This window comes from Equus caballus, chromosome 8 (genome assembly GCF_041296265.1).
Source record: "Equus caballus isolate H_3958 breed thoroughbred chromosome 8, TB-T2T, whole genome shotgun sequence".
In the NCBI taxonomy this organism is placed as follows: Eukaryota; Metazoa; Chordata; class Mammalia; order Perissodactyla; family Equidae; genus Equus; species Equus caballus.
The window spans coordinates 74515001-74534664 of NC_091691.1; the positions used below are offsets into that span (position 1 = coordinate 74515001).

Consider the following 19664-nt stretch of genomic DNA (forward strand, 5'->3'; position numbering starts at 1 on the left):
AGTAGGACCCTCGTCTCCTCGTCTTCCTCCTCGTCATCGTCGGGATCTCGACCTTCCTCCTCTTCTTCCTCGCCCTCTGGGGGCTTGTGGCCCTCCACGTCCACCTCCTGCTCTTCTTCTTCATCCTCCTCGTCCTCGGAGCTGTCCTCGCTGGGGTAGCTGCAGCTGGTGCCTCCGGGGGACAGAAGGCCTCGGTGGTGCGGCTGCGGGGCCAGTGGGGGCGGCGGAGGAGGGGGTGGCGGCGGGGCGGGGTGGTGGCGCTCAGAACCCGGCTCGTCGGGCTGCGGGGGCAACAGCAGTAGCGGTGACGGCGGCTGCGGGGGATGATGGTGGTGGTGGTGGTGCGGGTGGTGATGGTGATGGTGGTGATGCGCTGGGGTCGAGTGCGGCGCGCCCGCTGACGCCCCGTGCAGCTTGGCTAGGCTCTCTGCGTCGTCCTTGCCTCCCACCGGCCGGAAGGCGCTCGAATGATGGTAGCTGCCTCCGCCCGCCTTGCGCCCCTCCAGGAGGTGCGAATGGTGGGGCCCCGGCACTCGGGAGCCCGCCGGGCCCGCTCCGGCGACTGCGGCCCCTGCTCCCGGCACAGCGCCGGGGTCGGCTGGCGGCGTGGAGCCTGCGCTGCAGTCCCCGCCGCTGCCGCCCGGGGGCGACTCGAAGAGCGCGTCGCGAGCGCCCGCGCCCCCCGCAGGAGGCTGTGGGCCGGAGCCCGGACCGTTGGCCACGACCGGAGGGGGCTGACCCGGTGGGGGCGCAGCATCTGCGCTCCCACCCGCGCCCCCGGGCTCGGCCAGGTCCAGGAAGGCCTGGCGCAGCAGGGTAGGGCTTTCTCCAAGTGCGCAGCCGAGCGCCGACGGCGGCTGCGGTGGAGGCTGTAGGTAGGTGGGCACGGGAAGGCCTCCTGGGGTCCGCGGAGGCCAGAACATGCAGAAGGGCGGGTAGAAGGCGTCCTTACGGCCCGCGGGCCAGAAGAGGCCCGACAGGCCGGCTTTGGGCGCTGCGCCCGCGCCGCCCGCAGCTCCCAGGGCCTCGGCCGCCGCGCCTGCGTCCTCCTTCTTGTGGCACAAGCCGAAAGCAGCAGCTGCGGCCGGGAAGGTATAGGGATGCGGGAAGAGCCCCCCGCAGCCCGGGAACTTCTGCAGCATGCCCCCGAACGAGCCCTTGCTGGGCACCGGGATGACCGGGTAGCTGCGTGGGCCTTTGGCGCCAGCTGCTGAGCCAGCGCCCGCGCCGGCGCCAACGCCGGTCACGCAGCCGCCCCCGGCGCCACCCCCGCCCGCCCCGGCGCCGCCCGAGGCTGCGGCCACCGAGAGGCTGGCGGCGGCGGCCGAAAGACTGGCGGCGGCCACGACGGCTGCCTCTTGTAGCGAGTCGTCGTCGTCGTCGAAACGCGGCCGCTTGTGATGGGCGTGCGGCGCGCCCGCCAGCTCGGTCAGGGGTGGCGGCGGCGGTGGCGGCGGGGGCGCCCCCAGCAGGTGCGGGCCCAGCAGTCCCCCACCTCCAGCCACGGCAGCTGCCGCTGCCACAGCGGCCGCCTTGACCGAGCTGAGCGGGTGGCAGGCAGGGTGCGCGCCTGGCTGGGGCAGCGCGCGCTTGCGGCTACCGCCGTTGAACATGGCCTTGACATCCTCCCAGGCGAAGACTAGCTCGTCCTGGGGGCTCTTGTCAGTGAGCTTGAGATGACGGCGCCACGAGTTGAAGTTGGCTGCGTCCGGCTGCGTGTACTTGGCGTCGGGCGTGCGGTGGGAGTGGAAGATGAACTTGTTGGGCGAGAAGTACATGTTGCAGTAGCTGCATTTGATGCACTTGGCGCGGGAGCTGTTGTAGCGCGCCGGGATGAAGCTGCCGCGGCAGCCCCAGGCGCACTCGTGGGACACGTCGAAGGCGAAATTGTCTGGCAGCTTGGGCGGCCTGTTTTCGCCTAGGAAAGACTTGCACAAGCGCTCGGCTTCACGCTTAGTGATCATGCCGCAGCGGCGCGATGAGATGGGCATAGCCCCGGCGCGGCGCAGGATCTCCAGCTGCACCGGCGTGCACTGTACGCACGTGATGCCCAGCGCCACGCGGCGGTTGTGGATCTCGTTGTAGCTGAAGTTCTTGAGGAGAGTGTTGGAGATCTGCGCCAGGCACAGGCGCTCCTGCCCGTCGATCACCAACGACACGATGGGAATGCCGTAGAGGATCACCTGGCCCACCTGGTTGGGTTTCAGGTTGGCGTGGCCTGGCCGCGGCTGGCTCAGCGCATCGGGCTGGAAGGCGCTCGACGGCGATGCCAGCAGGATGTCGTTGGGCCCCGGCAACGGGCTGGAAGCCATTTCCTCCGCCGCGGAAGCCCGGGCGGAGCCCTCCGGGTCTGCCTTGGAGACTGGAAGGGAAAGGAGAAAGCGTTGACTAGAGCCTTTTCAGTCTAAAACTGAGGGATGGGTTGAGTTGCAAACTAAAGAATTGTAATAACTTCCTTGCTCTTGCTTTGGTTAAGACATCATTATCACCCGGCAAAGGGACCAAGTTTCAGACACAAGGAAGTCATCTCTCAATATTCTTCAAGGTCACCCTTTGGAAATGCAGGGATTTGGAAGTACTTTTTTTCTGTTCTAAACAGCCAAAGTAAATCAATTATATGTTTTTAAAAAAAGCAATCATTTCCTAAGAAATTCAAGACCTTATTCCCGATTTATAGCTCTTAGAATAATATGGCATGCCCGCTAGAAATTAGGAAGTAATAATGATAGTCGTAACTAGTACAGATGATAAAAGTTATGGAAAACTGAGGTTTGGCCATTGAAACCCAAATTTAAAAAGAGAGAGCATTGGCATTTGCTTGAAAATAGATTGATTTTGGTTAAAAAAAATAAACCCAAAGCTTTTAAAAAGTGATTTTTGTGGTATCTGTGGTTTCCTTGGGGGAAATTCGCGACTGGTTGAGACACAGCTCATTAAAGCGAAACGAAATCCCTTCTCCCTCATCTTTGCCGTTAGATAGTTTGATACTATAATTAGAATTTTTTTTGAAAGATGGAAAAATGCACAAGGCCATATGCATGATTGCACCAAAATAGGGCGTTTCACTTTCAATTCTTCAAAAAGCCACTTGCCGAACTGAGCGGTTCTGGTTCCAGACAGGTAGCTTAAAAGGTGAAGTTGTACACTTGTAGACATTCAAGAGCTGTTTTCCTGTCATTTCCATGGCAATGAGCAACTAAGTACAGACAAGTGTGTTAAGCTTTGAAACAGGGCAAAGAAACGAACAATTCTTGGGGATCATTCTTGGCGGGCTTTGAAAGGCAAATTTAGTTGTAAGGTGAACCACTTTTTGTGACATTTCTCTTTCTGATCTATGTAGATATCTCTATATGGGGGAAAAGATACTCCACGGTAGAGATAATCCACTGACTAAGAAATCTGTGGAAGCGTTAAAATCGGAAGCCCGGAGTTAGGCCTGTGGTAACATTGCTATCATCTCCAGTCAACGGGATACCTTAATGGGGGAAAATATCCAGTAAATTGAAAATACAGAAAAAGCAAGTGAAAGAAACCTTTGAGACAAACGCTGCTAAGTCGAAACAAGTAAAGTGGCTCATTCCCAAGGAAAACAGACAGTGACCTTTCCACAGCTACATGTCATGTGAGGTGCAGCGGCTAAGACTATCCTTTGCCCTGGAAAATCACCGGTGGCCAGTAGCATTGCCACTCTTGGCCCAGCACAGTGGAATTGGTTATTAGAGTGATTTCAGAGGATACACAATCCTACCCAAATTGTCGCATCCTTGCCCTCTCTGAGCCCCTGCGACGTCTATCCCCTACACCTTTGCCCTGCTGCCCCCTGGATCCTCAGCTCTCCTTACGCTCAGCGGCCTCCAGGAAGATGGAACAAATCTCCACGCGATCAAACGAGAGGAGAGTCTGGCGTGTCACTTCGGATGGATCAGAGACAATATTTCCAGGGGAGAGGGCGTTAAATGGCAGTTCAATGCACGACCAGCCCTAGCTTCGCCAAATAGTCCTTCAGTGCTCATTGCCCTCCCAAACAAGATTCTTATTATCTTAATAAGACCCTGGGATAACGGGAACTCTCGCTCTGGAGCAGCGCGCTCAGCGGGCCTGGCCCTGGCGGGGAGCTGGCTTTACGTTAGAGACCGGCAGCCTTAGCAGCCGTAGCCCGGGCAGAAATGCCTCCTCCTGGGTGTCCTCCACTTGCACCCAAGCCATCCCAGAAACTCCTGTCAGAGCAGAGTCACAAATAAGGTTTAGGTTGGGGTTTTTTTAAGCAAGTGAGGGGAGGAGAGAATTAAAAGTTAGTTGAACTGAGAAATGAAGCTGGGGAACTTGCTTATCCTACTCCCGAGCCAACGGACCCCTAATTTAACTCTCCTGGCTCCCAAACCAATCGCCACCGAAGCCCGCCGCTGCCCTTCAATTTCTAACACGGAAAATCCCACGACCAGAGACCTCAGATAGTGAAGCGCGAGCTGTGTGCCGAGTCAGGGCCGGCCGGTCCTGGCAGTACCTGGTAACCCCTAGGTGTCTTTACGCGCGTGGCTGGCGGCCCATCTTCCGAGGGCGCTCGGAGGCGAAGCATCCAAGCGGGTCCTCGAATCCAGCGGGCAGGACTCGCGAGGGCTCTGCGTGAAGATCCAGGCGCTCGGCGGCTCTAATGGCGCTCGAACCCGGGCCGGGGGAGAATGACAGCCTGAATTGCGGCCGGGCGTCCCCTGGACCGCAGAAAGTGTGGGTGTGCGGAAACCGGCGGCAGGCGAGCCCCAGGTGGAGCGCAGTCTGACGGCGCCTTTCTCTGTCTCTGAACTCGTGTCGGACCGAGGGGACGCCACCCAGCGGGCAAGGTGACGTCACCGTCTCCCTGACACTCCACATTAAAGGGCTGGCATGTTACAGGGAGGGAGGAGGAGAGCGAAAGCGGGAGCGAACAACATCGAGATCCTTTCTCAGCAGTCACGAAAGCTAACACCTAACCAACCTGCAGTTGACAAAAACCTCTCCAATCCCGGAGCAAAACGCAGCAACGGTTGCTGGAGTCGCAGATCTGATTTAGGAGTGGAAAGCAAAAATAATCTGGGTGCCTCCCAGAGAGCTGAATTTGGGAGGCCCCGTATTCTAGAAGGACCCCTCCAAATTGATTGTATCCCTGCCCGTTATTGTCCCCTCCCTCATTTCTCTGAGTTACCCTCCTCCATGGAATGATCCCTCTGGTACGCGATGCAAACCAGTAGCCTCACTGTGCCCCCGAAGATATAGAAACCACAGTCAGCCCGGCAATAGAACAGCTTCAGCGCCTCGCTGGAAACACTGTGAAATGAGCAAAAAGGGAGAAGTTTCCACAGAGGGTGCCCAATCTAAAAACTTGGAAGGAAGCAGGGAGAGTGTCCTCACTTTCGAATATAGGTGTGCTCTTTAGGACAATTACAGGGGGTCAGTGAAGCATTCTCTGTTTTACAAAGTGTACAATTAAGAATGAGTGCATATGAGCATTTGTCAACTTCATTCAGAATAGTTCTCTAACCCATTTTTAAAGATCCACGCAGGCCACATCAGCACAAGGAAAAGATGATACCGGAAAGCAAGGAGGCCCCCAGCCCTGACCCACCCTTAAGCAAGTTGCCAATTCTTCCTGAGAGGTAGATTTTTCAGGGAACTATGTAGGAGCATGCCCTAAAAAATAATACAATAAAATAAAGACAACTGGGACAAGAAAGAACCATTCCCCCTAGCTTCCCCAAAGTGAGGCACACCCTAGGACATAGCGAAGCGTCAGTATATTGCCTCCTAATTGATCAGCTGTTAGGAGTCAAAATGACCCCCCCTAGTTTATCAGAAAGGGAAGAAGTTATCTATTTAGAGGAAATTCTAAGAACGATCCCTGCAGGGGAAGGGATGGAGGGATCTTTTAAGTTTTTCCTTTACTATCATAGCTGAATTTTCAATTGCCACCTGGTGAAACACACAGGCTCAGAGTTGGGCAGTCACACTGTGGAAATGATTGAACAACTTCCACTAACCCGGAAGTCCAACCAGACTCCATTATAGCATCAACATCAAACCATCACTAAATACAAGAGTGAAAATGTGAAATTTTAACACTTTATCAAAGGTCAATAAAACCAAGGAGAGTCAATCAAACAGAAAAGTGAGGGATACAAGATTTGCAGCTGTTTTAAATTAATATACCGAAAACAGTTTTAGAGCTATGAAAATTGTAGTGTTTGTTTGGGCATAAGTCTCAAATGGCAGTGAAATAATTTTTCACCCATCTCTTAGTTTCCAAAGGTCTTGGGGGCACAAATTAGACTCTGTCGTTAAGGGGCTGAAGTCAACCAAGCGCTCCCTCCCCAGTGCCCTCCAAGACTCCCATCCTAAAAAGGAGGAATACTCAGCTTTGAGCCTGCCCAGCCCATTTGCCAAAAGAGAGCATTGTCGTTCACAAATCCCTTCCGGCAGAAGGCTGAGGCTCTTGCCCTCCTCCGAAGGTTGCAGGACCAGACTTAGTTCTTTCCACCTTCCCTGCCTCCTCTCTGGGGTCAAAGGGTCCCACAAAGCGAGGTCAAGGCTTACTCACTGTTAGAGCTCAGGCTGCTAGAAAAAAAGCGTGAGCTGCATTGAAAAAAATCCTGGAAATGGGGCAGATTTTAAGACTGAAAAGGAGAGGAATCGAAAAGTCCTGTCACATCATTAACGCAGCACAGGGAAATGCCTGGTCACTGCCGAGGAGAAAGCACCACTGGGTATTCACTTTTTACTGTGATGTTTCCACCTTTGCCCCCAAAAGATTCCTCTTCTCCTTACTCATCCCTACTTTTTTAAAAAAACAGTCTTCAAAAATATTGCCCTTTGAAAAGAGAAATGGGTCGAATCTTTGTCTTTCCTTTCATCTCAGGTTACCCTGAGGAGTGAATTCACACCCGGGTGGTACCTGTAGCCACCTCCTCCCCAGATAATTAAACATTTATACATTACTTTGGGAGCTTTCTGCCATACAAACCTGTGATTTTATTTTAATGCAAAAGAAGTTTCACTGGAAAGAGAAATGTGTGATGTTAGGCTAAATACTTGTACCCAAATAATTCTAAGAATAGCACAATATTTTATTTCCCCAATGAATCTGGGGTGCCTGTTTGAGCTGTCAGGCCAATTACATTTTTGGAGGGTGAAAGTGGAGAACAGTTGTCCAAAGCAAGACTCTGCTCCAGAGAATCCTCGCCTTGAGTCCTGATCTGGACAGTAGAATTATAGCCTTTTATACCTTTTGAATCTGTGAGCAACCTTCTGCCACCCACTATCTCTCTGATCCTTTGCTTTCTCCTCAGTTTGCACAAGTCTTCTGATGGTCCTCCACCACCCTTCCATTTTTCTCTCCTGGACCAGAGATGCCTGTTCCTTGTCAGTCTCTGTCCTGGCCCCTGAGACCCTGGCAGGCTTAAGGAGGAGCCAGTGGTGGCGGGAGGCGGCGGGTCGGGGCCGAGTTAATCAATGCTTTCCTATTGTAGCTGACATGCATTTTACACGTCGGGACTCTCCTCAGCCGGCTAATTGATTCAAATTGTTTTATTGGTTAAACTGGTGTCACCCGTTTGCATGATCTATCACCGCACGGAGGAGAGCATTTCCACTCTCATCTCCGTTCCGGGCGGCTGCGGTTCACCCAGGCCAGGGACAGGTAAAGGAGCCCAGACACCGGACCCAAAGGAAAACCACAAACCGAGCTGGCCCCCTCGGAACTGGAGAGGCGACTCCTCGATGCAGGCGTACGCGGCAGGCGCGGCAGCGTGCAGAGAGGTTTCCAGCTAAAGCTTTTAACAATTGTTGAAGCGAACCCACAACTGGCCTCGGCGTCCTCTACTTTGGAAGTTGTTTGTTTCCGAGCTGCGGCCCAGGATCCTGCGGGCTGGAGCCCAAAGCCAAAGCAGAGGCGGGAGCTGTCCGCGGTGCTGACGCGAATGCATCGCTCCGAGGGGTAGCAGATCCCACTGCGTTCAAGACCCTCCCGGAAGAAGCCTCCTAGCCTGTAATTATCGGAGCCCTAGATTAGGTTCCGGGCTCGGGCACGGCCTCCTAGACTTACGAGGCAGGCAGGAGGCGACTCAAAGACACTCTCTACTTCTGCCACACCTGCCCCATCTCCAGGGATGGAGAAATCCAGCCACTCCCCACCCCAACTCCTGTTTTTGTATTGACCTGGAAAAAAAAAAATGATGAAGACCTTAATATAAATTTATTACAATAAGAAACATTGGGTATTCCCTCTCCTCTCACTCCTGGCCTGGGTATTGGAGAACCCATGATAGTTACAGATCAAAGAAACAGTTTCTATCCCTCTCACTTATTCCCTCTTACTCCATTCTCAGCTCTTAGGCAGAAATACTGCTCCTGTGTCCCTGGCAGAGGTGTTCCTGGCATTGGTATTTCTGCATCAGGTAGGGCAAGAAGTGGTTTCCTTGTTAGTCCCAAGTCTACAAAAGGAGATCTGTATGGCCTAGAAAGAAACTGGTAGACAGGCGGAACTGGCACGGACAGAAGAATTCCAGTATATCAGAAAGTACAGGAGATTCAAAGTCATATGAAACTGGGTATAAATTTCTCCTTGATCACTTACTAGCTGTGGAATCATGCTTTGATTCCTAACCTCCCCAAGCCCCAGTGTCTTCATCTGCAAAATGAGGAGATTGATATGTAGCCCACAGGGGTGTTGTGAGAATTAAATAAGATAATATGTGTAAAGTGCCTGGCACATAGTAGTCATTTAATACATGGTAGCTTAAAAAGCACCTTCCTCAGAGAGTGGGGGCCAGAGCTAGTCCTGTGCTGCTATAAGCCATGTTAGAAATCTTCAATGTCTCCAGAATAAAAGACATCAAAGGCATTTTAACTTAGTGGTGGGCAGAGAGGGAACAAAGTTCCCTGGAGGAACCTGAGTTCTTTTCATTAAAACTTTATCCTGCCCCTAATTGGTATAGTGTTTGTTTTGTATACAGGTGGCCAGAACCCCAGCTACTGTTTGCTTAACCTATTTTAAATAAGTTAATGATAAAAATTAGCAATGATAATGGCCATAATGATAATGATTGTTGATAGCCTTCAGTTTTCCCTTTCTACCCAAAAGAGCTTTCTGCAATCTGGCAAGCCCAGCTCAGACTCCCTGGCTTTTCCTCCATTGCTCTATCTAGAGTTACATGAAGCAAACCAAGGACTAGGAGCAAACCGAAGACTCATCATGATGGAAATCATAGAAGAAATGAGAAAGGACTCTGAGCATGCTGAGCTGGCTCTTAATCTTTGAGCCTTCTCTAAAATCTTCTTCTATAAATGAGGACCCTTTTTCCCGAGGCTAGTACAGTCCAAGAGAAGTACAATGAGTGTGCAGGCCTAAAGATCTAAATCAGAATTGGGGAAGGGAAGGGAAAATTAGCACATTTTGCAGGACCTGTATCCCTGCCTCAGTGATTCCTGGAGATCCTCATGCACCAATGACTATGGGAATAGTGAGAGTCCTTATTATCCTCTAAACAAATGCCTTTGTAAGAAATAGAGGTTGTGAGAGGTGGAACCAAGGCTTAATTCCATTTAATCAGAGGAAACCATTTTCACAAGAAAACTTGCCCTTGGGTAAGTGGCAGAGAAGGCTTTTACCAAAACTACCAGTTCACAGAGGCCAGGGACTAATGGAAACATTTGCTACTGGACTTTCTTTTTTATATCAAAGAATTAATATTTCTTCACAAGTCCTCACAAACTTGTAAACACAGCAAGGTACACACGTGCACATAGTTTACATGAGGTAGTAAAATCCAGACTGGAACATGAACTTGGTGTACTTGGTGGTTGCTTAGCAAATATTAGTTGACCAAGATAAAATTCAAAGGCACACAGAACGCCTGAGGACACACGTAAGCCTTTGGATGCATTTTCCCTAAACACACCTACAAATGTGCATGGAAGGGGGACACTAGCATAAGGAATAGCTCACTAGGCTCTCTCCCTTCCCTCTCTTCTGTTTTCTCTCTTTCTGTGCATGCATACACATATGTACCCACCCCCTCCATCCCCTCCTCCCCATATTGGAAAGGAGGGGGTCCTTTGAAATGGAGGTGGTCCCAGCTGGAAAACCCCAGAGCTCATTTAGATCACATCACTTCAGGCTTTTGTCTCTGCTCCTGAATAACCTATGCTGCTACAACAAAAGGATAGGCATCTACATGGAGTTTTCATTGGCAAAGATGCATCTCAAAGATGCTGCTATAATAATGAATAACTAGGCAAGATGCTTCCCTTTTTTGATTGCCACTCCTAAAGAGAGAGGAGAAAAAGGGAGAAAGGGAGAGGGAGAAAGTGGAGCAAGAAATAGAGATTTTGAGAGAGAAAACCAAGGCAAGTATTTGGGTGGATTTATGCAAAAGAGTCTTTAATTGTATGGTGACTCCAACTACCACTAAGAATAAGAAATGTGGTTTGGGGCTTTTTTTTTTTTTTTTTAAATATAACTGACTCTTTTGTTTCAGGAAACCAATTTAAGAAGTAACTGAGGCTGAGGTGCAGAAAGGGTGTGGAACAGGACTTTTTAATGCTTAGGGAGGGGAGGCAGAGGAGTGGGAATGGGGGAGGGGGTGTAGATTGTCTGTTGACATGTCACTAGAGAGAAAATGACATAGATATACATTTAACATCTCCCCAGCTGACGCTGGTAGAGGAACATTGGATTTTATTTCCTGGGGAAATGAAGGCATTTTTTTTCTCTTTCCTGTTCTCTCCCCGCCTCCCTGACTCCCTTCTCATCTGAAAATTTTGTACTTTGCCATCAAGCTTGATCCCATTAGCTAATACACTATTAAACTATCATGTGCTCTCTAGCTGCCCAATAAGCATCATGCCTTCAGCTTTTCTCCTGCCTGCAGTCGTTAACTCAGTGGTAGCAAAAGGTGAAATTAGATATTAGCAAAATAAATCCCAGGGAAGATGGGGGTAGAAATCTGAGTCATTGATTTTTTTTTTCCTGAAAAAAATAGAAACCAGTGAATATCCAGAGAGAATATTGAGAGGAATTTTCTATTTTCATGTATTTAAAAGTTATATATATATATTTAACAAAAAACACTTTCCTCCATGAGATTAGGGGTTCAAAGTGAAACCATAGCTAATCAGACCAAAGGCAATACCAATCCCAAACTTTTTCAAGATGCATTATGATATCATTGACAAACTCTTAATGTTGGCAAATAATTAAATTTTCCATCTTTTAGAACTGTGTAACCTTGGGTGTCTTAGAAACAAATTGTACAAACAAACCGCGGAGATGAGCACTGAGAGTTTCAGAGGAGATATAATGAACCAACTTTAATTACTAACTTGAAATTAAAAATGTAATATACAGATTTAAATTTATTTTCACCTAAATTGTGTATAAAATTATATGGCTTTGCAGGCTAAGAAATGCTTTGTAACCAGCCATGCTACTAAAAAGTCTGAAGTAGTTTCCAAAACCGAGTTCCCAGACTCACACAGTAATAATGATACATTTATCATTACTGATGACCACCTACTGGGTAATTATTGCTTTGTTACTACTATTACAATCAAGAGATTTCTTTATTTACTGTTAACATTCACTTAAAACTGAATGTTAATGACTGTTCTGAATTCACCAAAGAGAGTTTTCTGTTATATTTCAGAAGTACTTACGTTCTGGTTCAGAAATGGAAAACCATATTATAACAGAGTGGAGGCTGGGGGAGAGCTTGGCTCTCACACTCTCTTGAGAATGACAATGGCATTCTGAGGAATTCTGGAACAAAATTTTCCAGCTCAGAGTTGCAAAAGGTTAACATAATGCAACCACTTGACTTGCGCTAATTATGTAAGTATTTTATTACAGGAGATTCATTCATTATTGATACTTGTTTGCAGTAACTTCCTGCTTGGGGGAGTTATATTTTATATGAGAAGTAAACAACCCATGGCTCCAGGGCTACCCTTCCCCCCAGATCTGATTTCCTCCTACCATTTTGTCTAGTTTCACAATCCTCCTGGGTTGTGATGTCCCTACTGAGGCAGAGAAACAATTTCCTAAAATCTTCCTATTCTCTCTCCATTTCCCTTCCCTATTCAGAACTTTCCAGTTCCTACAAAAGGTGAGAACTCAGGGTTTGGAGAGTATTGGAGTAGGGATGAAGTGGGTGAGAAAATAAAACTGAATTTAGTGTTTTATTTTTATAGCATATAAAGAGAAGAGAGAATTTTCATAAAAACTCTAGGTTCCTTGAGGCTTGGCCATCAACTTTCCTCTTTGGAAGGTACTCTTAGCTCCCATCCAGAAAAGCTAGGTTGGCCTTTGGCATATGAAGAGGTCAGGAGCAGGTCGTTAGGGAGTGGGCATGGTGGAAGCTGTTTAACCAATGGAAAGGTCAGAAAGAGGCTCCTGCCCATCCTTAAGTCAGAATCCAATCTTATAGCCGGTGGTGGTTGGAGCAGTCTACAGTATCTTCTTCCCAGGGCCTATGCCAAGTTGCACTAAGAAAAGACAAGGCTTTGCTCTGGGATTTCCTCAGCAAGCACCTGTGAAGAGTTGTGCCGGCTGTTTGGTCTAGAGGCCCTCAGGAATTTCACTCCCAAAACATGCACTGGTCATCTGAAGCAGGCTGTCTGGTGAGAAGCCAGTGTTTCCTGGAGGGGCCAAAAGGCCCTGGTATAGGCCTCCAGCCTAAGAGCAAGGGTTTCCTCTAGGGCTTTCTTCCAGCTTCTGAGACTCCTCTCTAAGAATCTCAGTTCAGAGCTGGCATGGATGCAAGGTGCCAGAGGTCGGCATGCTTGAGACCCTTAGAAGAAGTCTAAGAGGAACTGGAGATGGTGGAGGGACAGTGGAAGAGCATGGAGCAGTGTATGCGTGTGTGTGTAAATACCCTGTTCTTGCAGGTTCTGGTGTGGCCAGATGAGAAAGAACCAATTGGAGTCCCAAAACTTTGGACAAGTTTGAAAAGAAAGAAATGGTATGATCTGAAATGTGAGTGAGGGGTGGCTTTGGGGAGATGCCTGCAAATTAGTTGGGTTTGGGCAAGACTTGCCACAGACCAGGGGAGAACTGACAGAGCTCAAAGAACAAGTTCATCCATGGGCCTCTGCTGTCTGGCCTAGAACTTCTGCACTTTGGGTGTGGGCGTGGGCTTGGGGATAACGGATGACTATAGGATGACTAGAGGTTTGGAGGGCTCTGGGAAGGTGAGTCCTGGCTGGAGGATATAGGATCGGGAAAGTGCTAAGATTGGTTCTTGAATGGGTGATCCAGGCTTGGTCAGCATAACCCCTGCTCCCATGGGCGCCTCACTTCCCTGCTTTTACCCTACGTCTGTGTAGAACCGCTCTGCGTGATCTACGGAGGAACGCCGTTCCCAGCAAGGCTTCCTTAATGGTCCTTTAACAAACTCTTCGATCTCTCTTTGGCCGCCCTGGCTCTCGCCCGCCTCCTCCCTTTTCCCTTCTCTACTGCCTCCATCAGTTATTTATGACCAGCGTTAATTATTCACGAAAAGAGAAAACTCCAGCTTTGGGAACTTTTCTCGGTGCGCTGGGGGGTTTCTCCCTTTCCCACCACTTGGTAGGTTTGAGCATTGGGATTTTCGGGAACTCTATTTGGCCAGATCCTCTTTTGAAGAGGGGAGAGGGAAGCCCAATGGTTGGGCAGCGGACAGAGTGGGGTGAGGGGGTACCCTTGGCCCTGGTCAGCTTCTGTCTCTGCCTCAGAGGTGTAGATCCGGAAGTTACAAGGCGAGCTCGCAGGAGTCGCTGTCCGGGCTTAGAGGTGCTGAAACGTCGGCGTGGGCTCTGGGGCTGCGGGCTGCTGGGGTTAGGTGGCCGCAGTCCCAGGCGGGGTAGCCTCTTTCTAAGGCTTCTCCAAAAAGTCTCGTTTCCCTTCTCTCTCTCTCTCTCTCTATCGTCCCTCTCTCTCCCACACAAGTGACACTAGAACGCTGTAACCAAAGATTAATTGCCTTAATCAAATTGACCCACCCTCTGCAATTAATCTTTTAGCAACAAATTAGACACAATTTACCTCAACCTCCAGGGTCAAGCAGAGAGAGGAGGTGGGAGACTGACAAAATCCACAGATGAGGCGGAGTGGGGACTTGGGAATGGGTGTGTGTTTAAGGCGGGAAGGGAGAGGAAGAGGTAGGGGTCAGCCATGGGGTTGTGCCCGGGCCGGAAGTTCCTGGAGTCCCTTTTAACCCAGTTTTCTCCAAAGGAGGGGAGGCCGAGGGCGGAGGACGAGGCCACTTACCTGTCTGTGCCGCCCTCGCGGTCTCCAGCCCTCCGCGCTCGGTCCTCCCCGCCTTCCTCGCGCTCCGCGGCTCCACCGCCGCTCTCTGCCTCCCGCGGCGCCTGCCGCCTCTCCCGCGCGGGATCCGCCGCCGCCGCCCGCCGCCCGCCGCCCGCGGTCCTCTGCACTCCTGCTTGCGGTCGGGTCTTCCGCCGCGGCTCTGTCCCGTCCCGCCTCTCCCCTTCTCGGCGGTTTCCCGCAGCCACCCAGCTCTTCCCACTCCAATCCTGGGCAAGTTCGTAAGTTTGGGGTGAGGGTCGCTCTCCTCGCGCCCAGCTTCTCGGCTTAGCTTCCTCAGATCCGCACCCCCCACTCCCCAGCTCAGACCTAAGTCTCTGACGCCGCCTGTTGGTCAGGCAGGGCAGGGCATGGCGAGGAACGCAGTGCCAGCCCCAGCCCCCAACCCCTCACCCTTCCACACCCAGTGGTCCAAACAGGAGAAAAAGGAGGCGAGGGTTGGAGGCCTGATAACTGGAATGGGGCCAGGGGCAAGAGGGAGCAATTTGCCTTGGGGGCATGCAGCCCGGGATGGCAGCTTGGGCTCCCTGCCAGGAGAAGGATTATCCCAGGGCGCGCAGGTGTGCCTCTCTCGTGCCGCCCTTGGGCAGTCCACTAAGTGCGGGAGCCCCTCTCCTAGTCCCCCGGGGAATGACCACCTGAGGCGAGGTCGAGTCGGGAGGGCAGAGTCCATAGGAAGCGCTGGTCATGGGCACCGAAGGAGGGGGTGCTGGGAAAACTGGAGACGGGAGAGCGAGTCCTTCTCAGCACCACCAGGGAGGAACGCTTTAGGGCCAAACTCATAACCCTGTTTTTAAAAGAAAAGTTAGCCGAATCTGTCTCATCATGAAGTGTCAGGCTGCAGGGCGGGGCGAGTGTCGGCCAGGGCTTCCAGCTGGAGTCCAGCCCTCTGGCCTGGCATGGTGGGAATGCGGGCCGAGCTCTGGAGGACTGAGTGCGTTACAAAGGCAGCCTTTTGGGCTCCGGCCTGGTCCCTCCGTTGGCAACTTCCCAAGCGCCGGCGGCGCGCTCACCAGGTCACTCCACCCTTGGAACTTCTTGGGAAGCCTCGGACTAGCCCTGGCTCTGCCAAGACATCTGCGGAATGGAGGTTGTATTCCCCTCCCCATTCTCATCTTGTCTTTTTCATTGAAAGAATTGATGGACTGTTTCTCTCCTACCCCCTCCTTCTCTAATAAATGCTTCCCATAGATTATTCGAGGCAGAGAAGGAAGGCGGCTGCTTAAAAAACAAAAAGCCATAGCCCTAATGAGTTCAATTACAATGTGGTAAACACATTGCCTCTACGCTTTAATTAAGCCTGCTGCCCAATTTTAACTCATTAGTAATTCATTAAGAGAACAGTCCCGTGCTGGCGGGTGGAAGGCACCGAAGACCGACTGTGCGCTGCGCAGTCCACACACGCGCGAGCCCCTGCCGGCCCTAGCGTTGTGTGTGGGCAAGTCAGGTTTGCGACCCGGTTACTTCAGTATCCAAGAATACTGGAGTCCCCTCTCCCAGATGCGCGGGGCTCTGCCTCTCTGAGACCCAGAGATGACCTTTCCTGGCTCGAGTTCCTCAGTCTTGAAATAGGGTTTGCAAACCTGTTGGGTGGGTGATGGTGGTGTCGGGCTGGGCCACAGTTGGGGAGAAAGTCTCAGGATTAAACTCGCCTTTCATCCCCAAGGTCAAGTCTAGTTTTCTCGGTTCGGTGCACCCTCCCTTCAGCTTTCTTTCACTTTGCACTAGTTTCTAGAGAAAAATCTAGGTCCGGCCTTAGCGCCTAGCTGGGGCTGCGCGCTGCGAGCTTCGTGACCATCTGCCCCAGAGAGGCTTCAATATAAATCAGACCGTGATTTTTTCTTGCGGGTGGGGGGTGGGGGGTGTTGGGGCGGGAGAGAAGAAGACTGTTGGCTAGGGAAGTGGTGATCTGCTTGGGGAGTTCAGACCTCTTCGCTTCCCTCTTTCGATCTCTAGTCCACTGTTTGGGAGCAGGGCTGGGCTGATGGCCACGTTTGTAACTGTGTCACTTGAGACCAGCCTGCTTTATGGAAAACAAATGGAGACAGAATTGCAGAGTGAATCACGCACAGGCAACGAGATAATTATTATGGCCTCTCCATTTAATAATAGAGGGAGAGAGTGCAAGCAGTTCAAACTCGAGCCGTCTGTCCCCTCTCCTCCAGCTCCTGCTTGGCGGGTTCTCCGATGCGTCTGCGTGTTCTGAGCGTCCCATGGTTTGGATAGGACGCAACGCGTAGGTCCCCAGCCTCCAGTCTGGAGTTTCCAAAAAGAAGGGAAGGGCCAGTGTTAAGGGGGTGAGGCTTTGGCTTAAGAAAAGGACAATACGCCCCCTTCGTACCCCAACTCTGGCGCTTTCTTTCGCTAGGAGGAAAAATTCATCATGCGCCGCGTCCCGCCCCGCCCCCTAGGTAGGAAACGTCTCCCGCGGGGCAGCGGCTGCCTGGGCTCCGCCTCCCGCAGGGGTATGGGGACTCTCAATACCGTCAACACTCACCCCTCGGCCCTGCCCCTGGGGCTCGAGGAAATGACAGAGGCCACTTGCCCTCACTTCATCCTGAAGCCCCCCTCTCAGGGTTGCCAGTTGCCTCTGCAGGCCCCAGGCCCTCCCTTCCCTCTCCTAAGCGGCAATTCCTCCTGGAAGCAAGTGGACAGACGGGATTTCATCTCCGCAGAGGGTATTGGATCCCGCAGCGCAACCAGTCGTCCCCAAAGAGCGCAGGGTGCTCATCGCAGCTTCTCCGACTTGTTTGTGTGCGGTTCGGAACCTTAGGAGGAAGGAGGAGAAAGTCTCTAAGTTTCAGTCTACCCCCCACCCCTTCCCTGTCTCAACCTGGAGGCAGGAAATGCTGCGGGATCAGATTGGATACACTGAGGACGGGGTCATGCCCAGCTTCGCCGTCCCTGGGTTCCCCAGAGTCGGCTGGGCAGATGCGGCGGCCCAGCGCGTCCCGGCACTCGCTCGTCTAGTAATTCGCGGTGGATGGATGGGTCAGAGGAGGGGAGAGGCGGGGCGGGAGCTTTCTGGCGGGTGTTGCGCAGAGCGCCGCGGACCCAGGTCCTTGATCCGAGGCTCAGCCGAGAGTTTCCTGGGTGTTGCTAGCCGCTTTTCACTATCCGGATCCGCGCGGGTCTCGCTCTCCTCCCGCGGCAGGGCTCTGCGGCGACAGCGCCTTCTCGCGCCCCGAGGATTGGCCGCGCGGGTCTTGCCTGGAAAAGGTCCTCTCTCCAGCCCGGAGTGCTATGAAAGTATAAAAATCGGATCCCTACCATAGGCAAGCAGGACGCCTGAAATGATGGAGGCCAGCGATGGAATCAGAAATGCGCTCAAGTTGACAGCCTCGCATGAAACCACCTCTTTCCCGGGGTTTCTGGGTTCGGAATCCAGTAAGATGTCTGCGGGGGAACTCTAAGCCTCTCACCTGATGGGGGCGTTTTTATCCCCTGGGGCGGGGGCAAAGTTGCTGGGGCAAACATTTCGGAAAGGTCCCTCGTGCCCGACGTTACTTACAACTGAACTAGATTACTTCCCTTCCTTTTATCCTTCTCTAATGCAAGGACAGCGGGACATGGTGTCATTTATTTCTGTTAACAGTGGAATAAAGAAGTCCATTTTTGGATTACTAACTATTGGTTGATGGGGGAGGATGGCCTCCCAACGTTATCAGATGGAGGTTTTAGAATTGGCTCTGGGACAAGGAGGTGGGCTTGTCAAGTGCTTTTATCCAACTTCCACGCCTAAGAGCCCCTACCGTCTTCTTTCCTGACCTGGGGTGTTGATAACAAGAATGAAGGAGGCCAGTTTAGGGGGCACAGCTGCTGGAGACTTGCCAGGATCACTTTAAGCCCAGCTTTTGGTTTCATTCAGTTTGCTTTTCCTTTATTTCTTTTGCAACCTTCCAAAGCACCAGCAGCTGTGAACGTGTAGCTTAGATATCAACTGTCTGTTAACATGCTAAAGATATTTTTGGCTTTCTTGAAGGGTGGCTATAGGGGTAGAGCTCTTACTCCATAATTTAGGTCTGCAAATTGAGAGAGAAGATATGGAGTGGGGGAAAATAGAAGAGTATCAACTATTTGGAACTGCACAGAAAGCAAAGATACCAATTTATTAGTTCCAAATAAGCAGGCTAGTAGCTGTTTACAAGCCTGTCTTAAGAGGAACCCAAAGTGCCTGGGCACTTGCTTATGAAAGGCAAGACTTAAGACCAAGTTGGGAAGTTCTGTGGGAAAAGCATCAAGAGACTCACTTCGTAACAAGACAGGAAGTACTCTCATTCAGGTTTGAGACATTTTCTGAAGAGGAGGAAAAATGTGCCCATGATTAAAACACCTTCTATGCGCTAGGCACACATGAAGCATTTTATGTACATGCTTTCATTTAATCCTCATATGATTCCCATGATCTAGGTATTATTAGCCACATTTTGCAGATCATGAAAAATGAGGCTCAGAGAGGATAACTTTTCTCAAGACCACATAGTTGGTAAGTGGCAAAACCAGATTTCAAGGACAGATCTGTTTGGATCCCAAATGTGCTTTTAATCAATAAGTGGACTATGTACTATTTTACGTACTCCATACCATTTTGCTCCTTCTAAGAGTCTCATTAAGTATACATGGCCTGTGTTGGTCCGTTTGACAGATAATAATCCCGAGTCCTTAGACCATGGTTCTCAAGTGTAAGTGTGGCTCACTCCTAGAGACTGATTCTGCCAGCCGGCCTGGGATGGGGCCCAGATCTGTAGCAGGTGGTTCTGAATCTGGTATTCTAGGGATATATTTTGAGAAAAACTGTCATAGAGATTGGTAACTTGCTCAAGGTCATCAGGATTGGGCTGAACTGGCACCAGATCCCTGTTCTCCATTCCTCTCCATCAAGGTGTCAGTGGAAGGTGATGACTTCTTTATTGAAATCCTCATAATCAGAACCCAGAGGCTGGGTCGGGGTGGGAAAAGAAGGCTGTGGCCATGGCAGCAGGTTGTACCTCTCCTTGACCTCCCAGGAGCTACCAGTCTAGGCTTCATGGAGGTCGGTGTCCTGAAGTTTCCTAAAATCACACACGTTCAGCCCCCTAGAGAGGCAGATGCTGGTACTCCAGGAAGCCAGGGCTACCCTACCGCTGGGTCTCAGCAACACGCTCTAAAGGAAGCATTGAATAGAGAGGAATGAACCACAGACATGAGCTTGTCTTGCTCCATAAGGGTATGGCTTGGAAGCGAGTGAAAAGCATAGTCAAAGAAGACAAATGTCTGGACCCAAGTGACACATACAAGTTAAGAGAAAGTAAATCAGGGGCTGCAGGAACATGCATCTGACCTGGTCCGTTGTGAC

The 19664-nt window shown here is 51.1% G+C and overlaps 1 protein-coding gene and 1 long non-coding RNA gene across 3 annotated transcripts in view; one reads left to right on the top strand and one right to left on the bottom strand.

Moving 5' to 3' along the window:
• SKOR2 (SKI family transcriptional corepressor 2) overlaps positions 1 to 4636 on the bottom strand; it is a 41288-nt gene extending 36652 nt beyond the window's left edge. The window contains exons 1-2 of one of the 2 annotated variants that reach the window (XM_023647761.2): positions 4505 to 4636; positions 1 to 2362 (exon numbers count right to left, since the gene is read on the bottom strand). The exon at positions 1 to 2362 is cut by the window's left edge and continues 286 nt beyond it. In XM_023647761.2, the coding sequence (XP_023503529.2) occupies positions 1 to 2312 (2312 nt within the window). In that variant the 5' untranslated portion in view covers positions 2313 to 2362; positions 4505 to 4636. Of the gene's footprint in view, positions 2860 to 4504 lie in introns of those variants that run through there. The other variant, XM_023647762.2, reaches the window with a different exon arrangement.
• LOC138915296 (uncharacterized) overlaps positions 721 to 19664 on the top strand; it is a 37227-nt gene continuing 18283 nt past the window's right edge. Inside the window, exon 1 of the long non-coding RNA XR_011421044.1 lies at positions 721 to 875. This is a non-coding gene — a long non-coding RNA (uncharacterized lncRNA). The remainder of the gene's footprint in view (positions 876 to 19664) is intronic.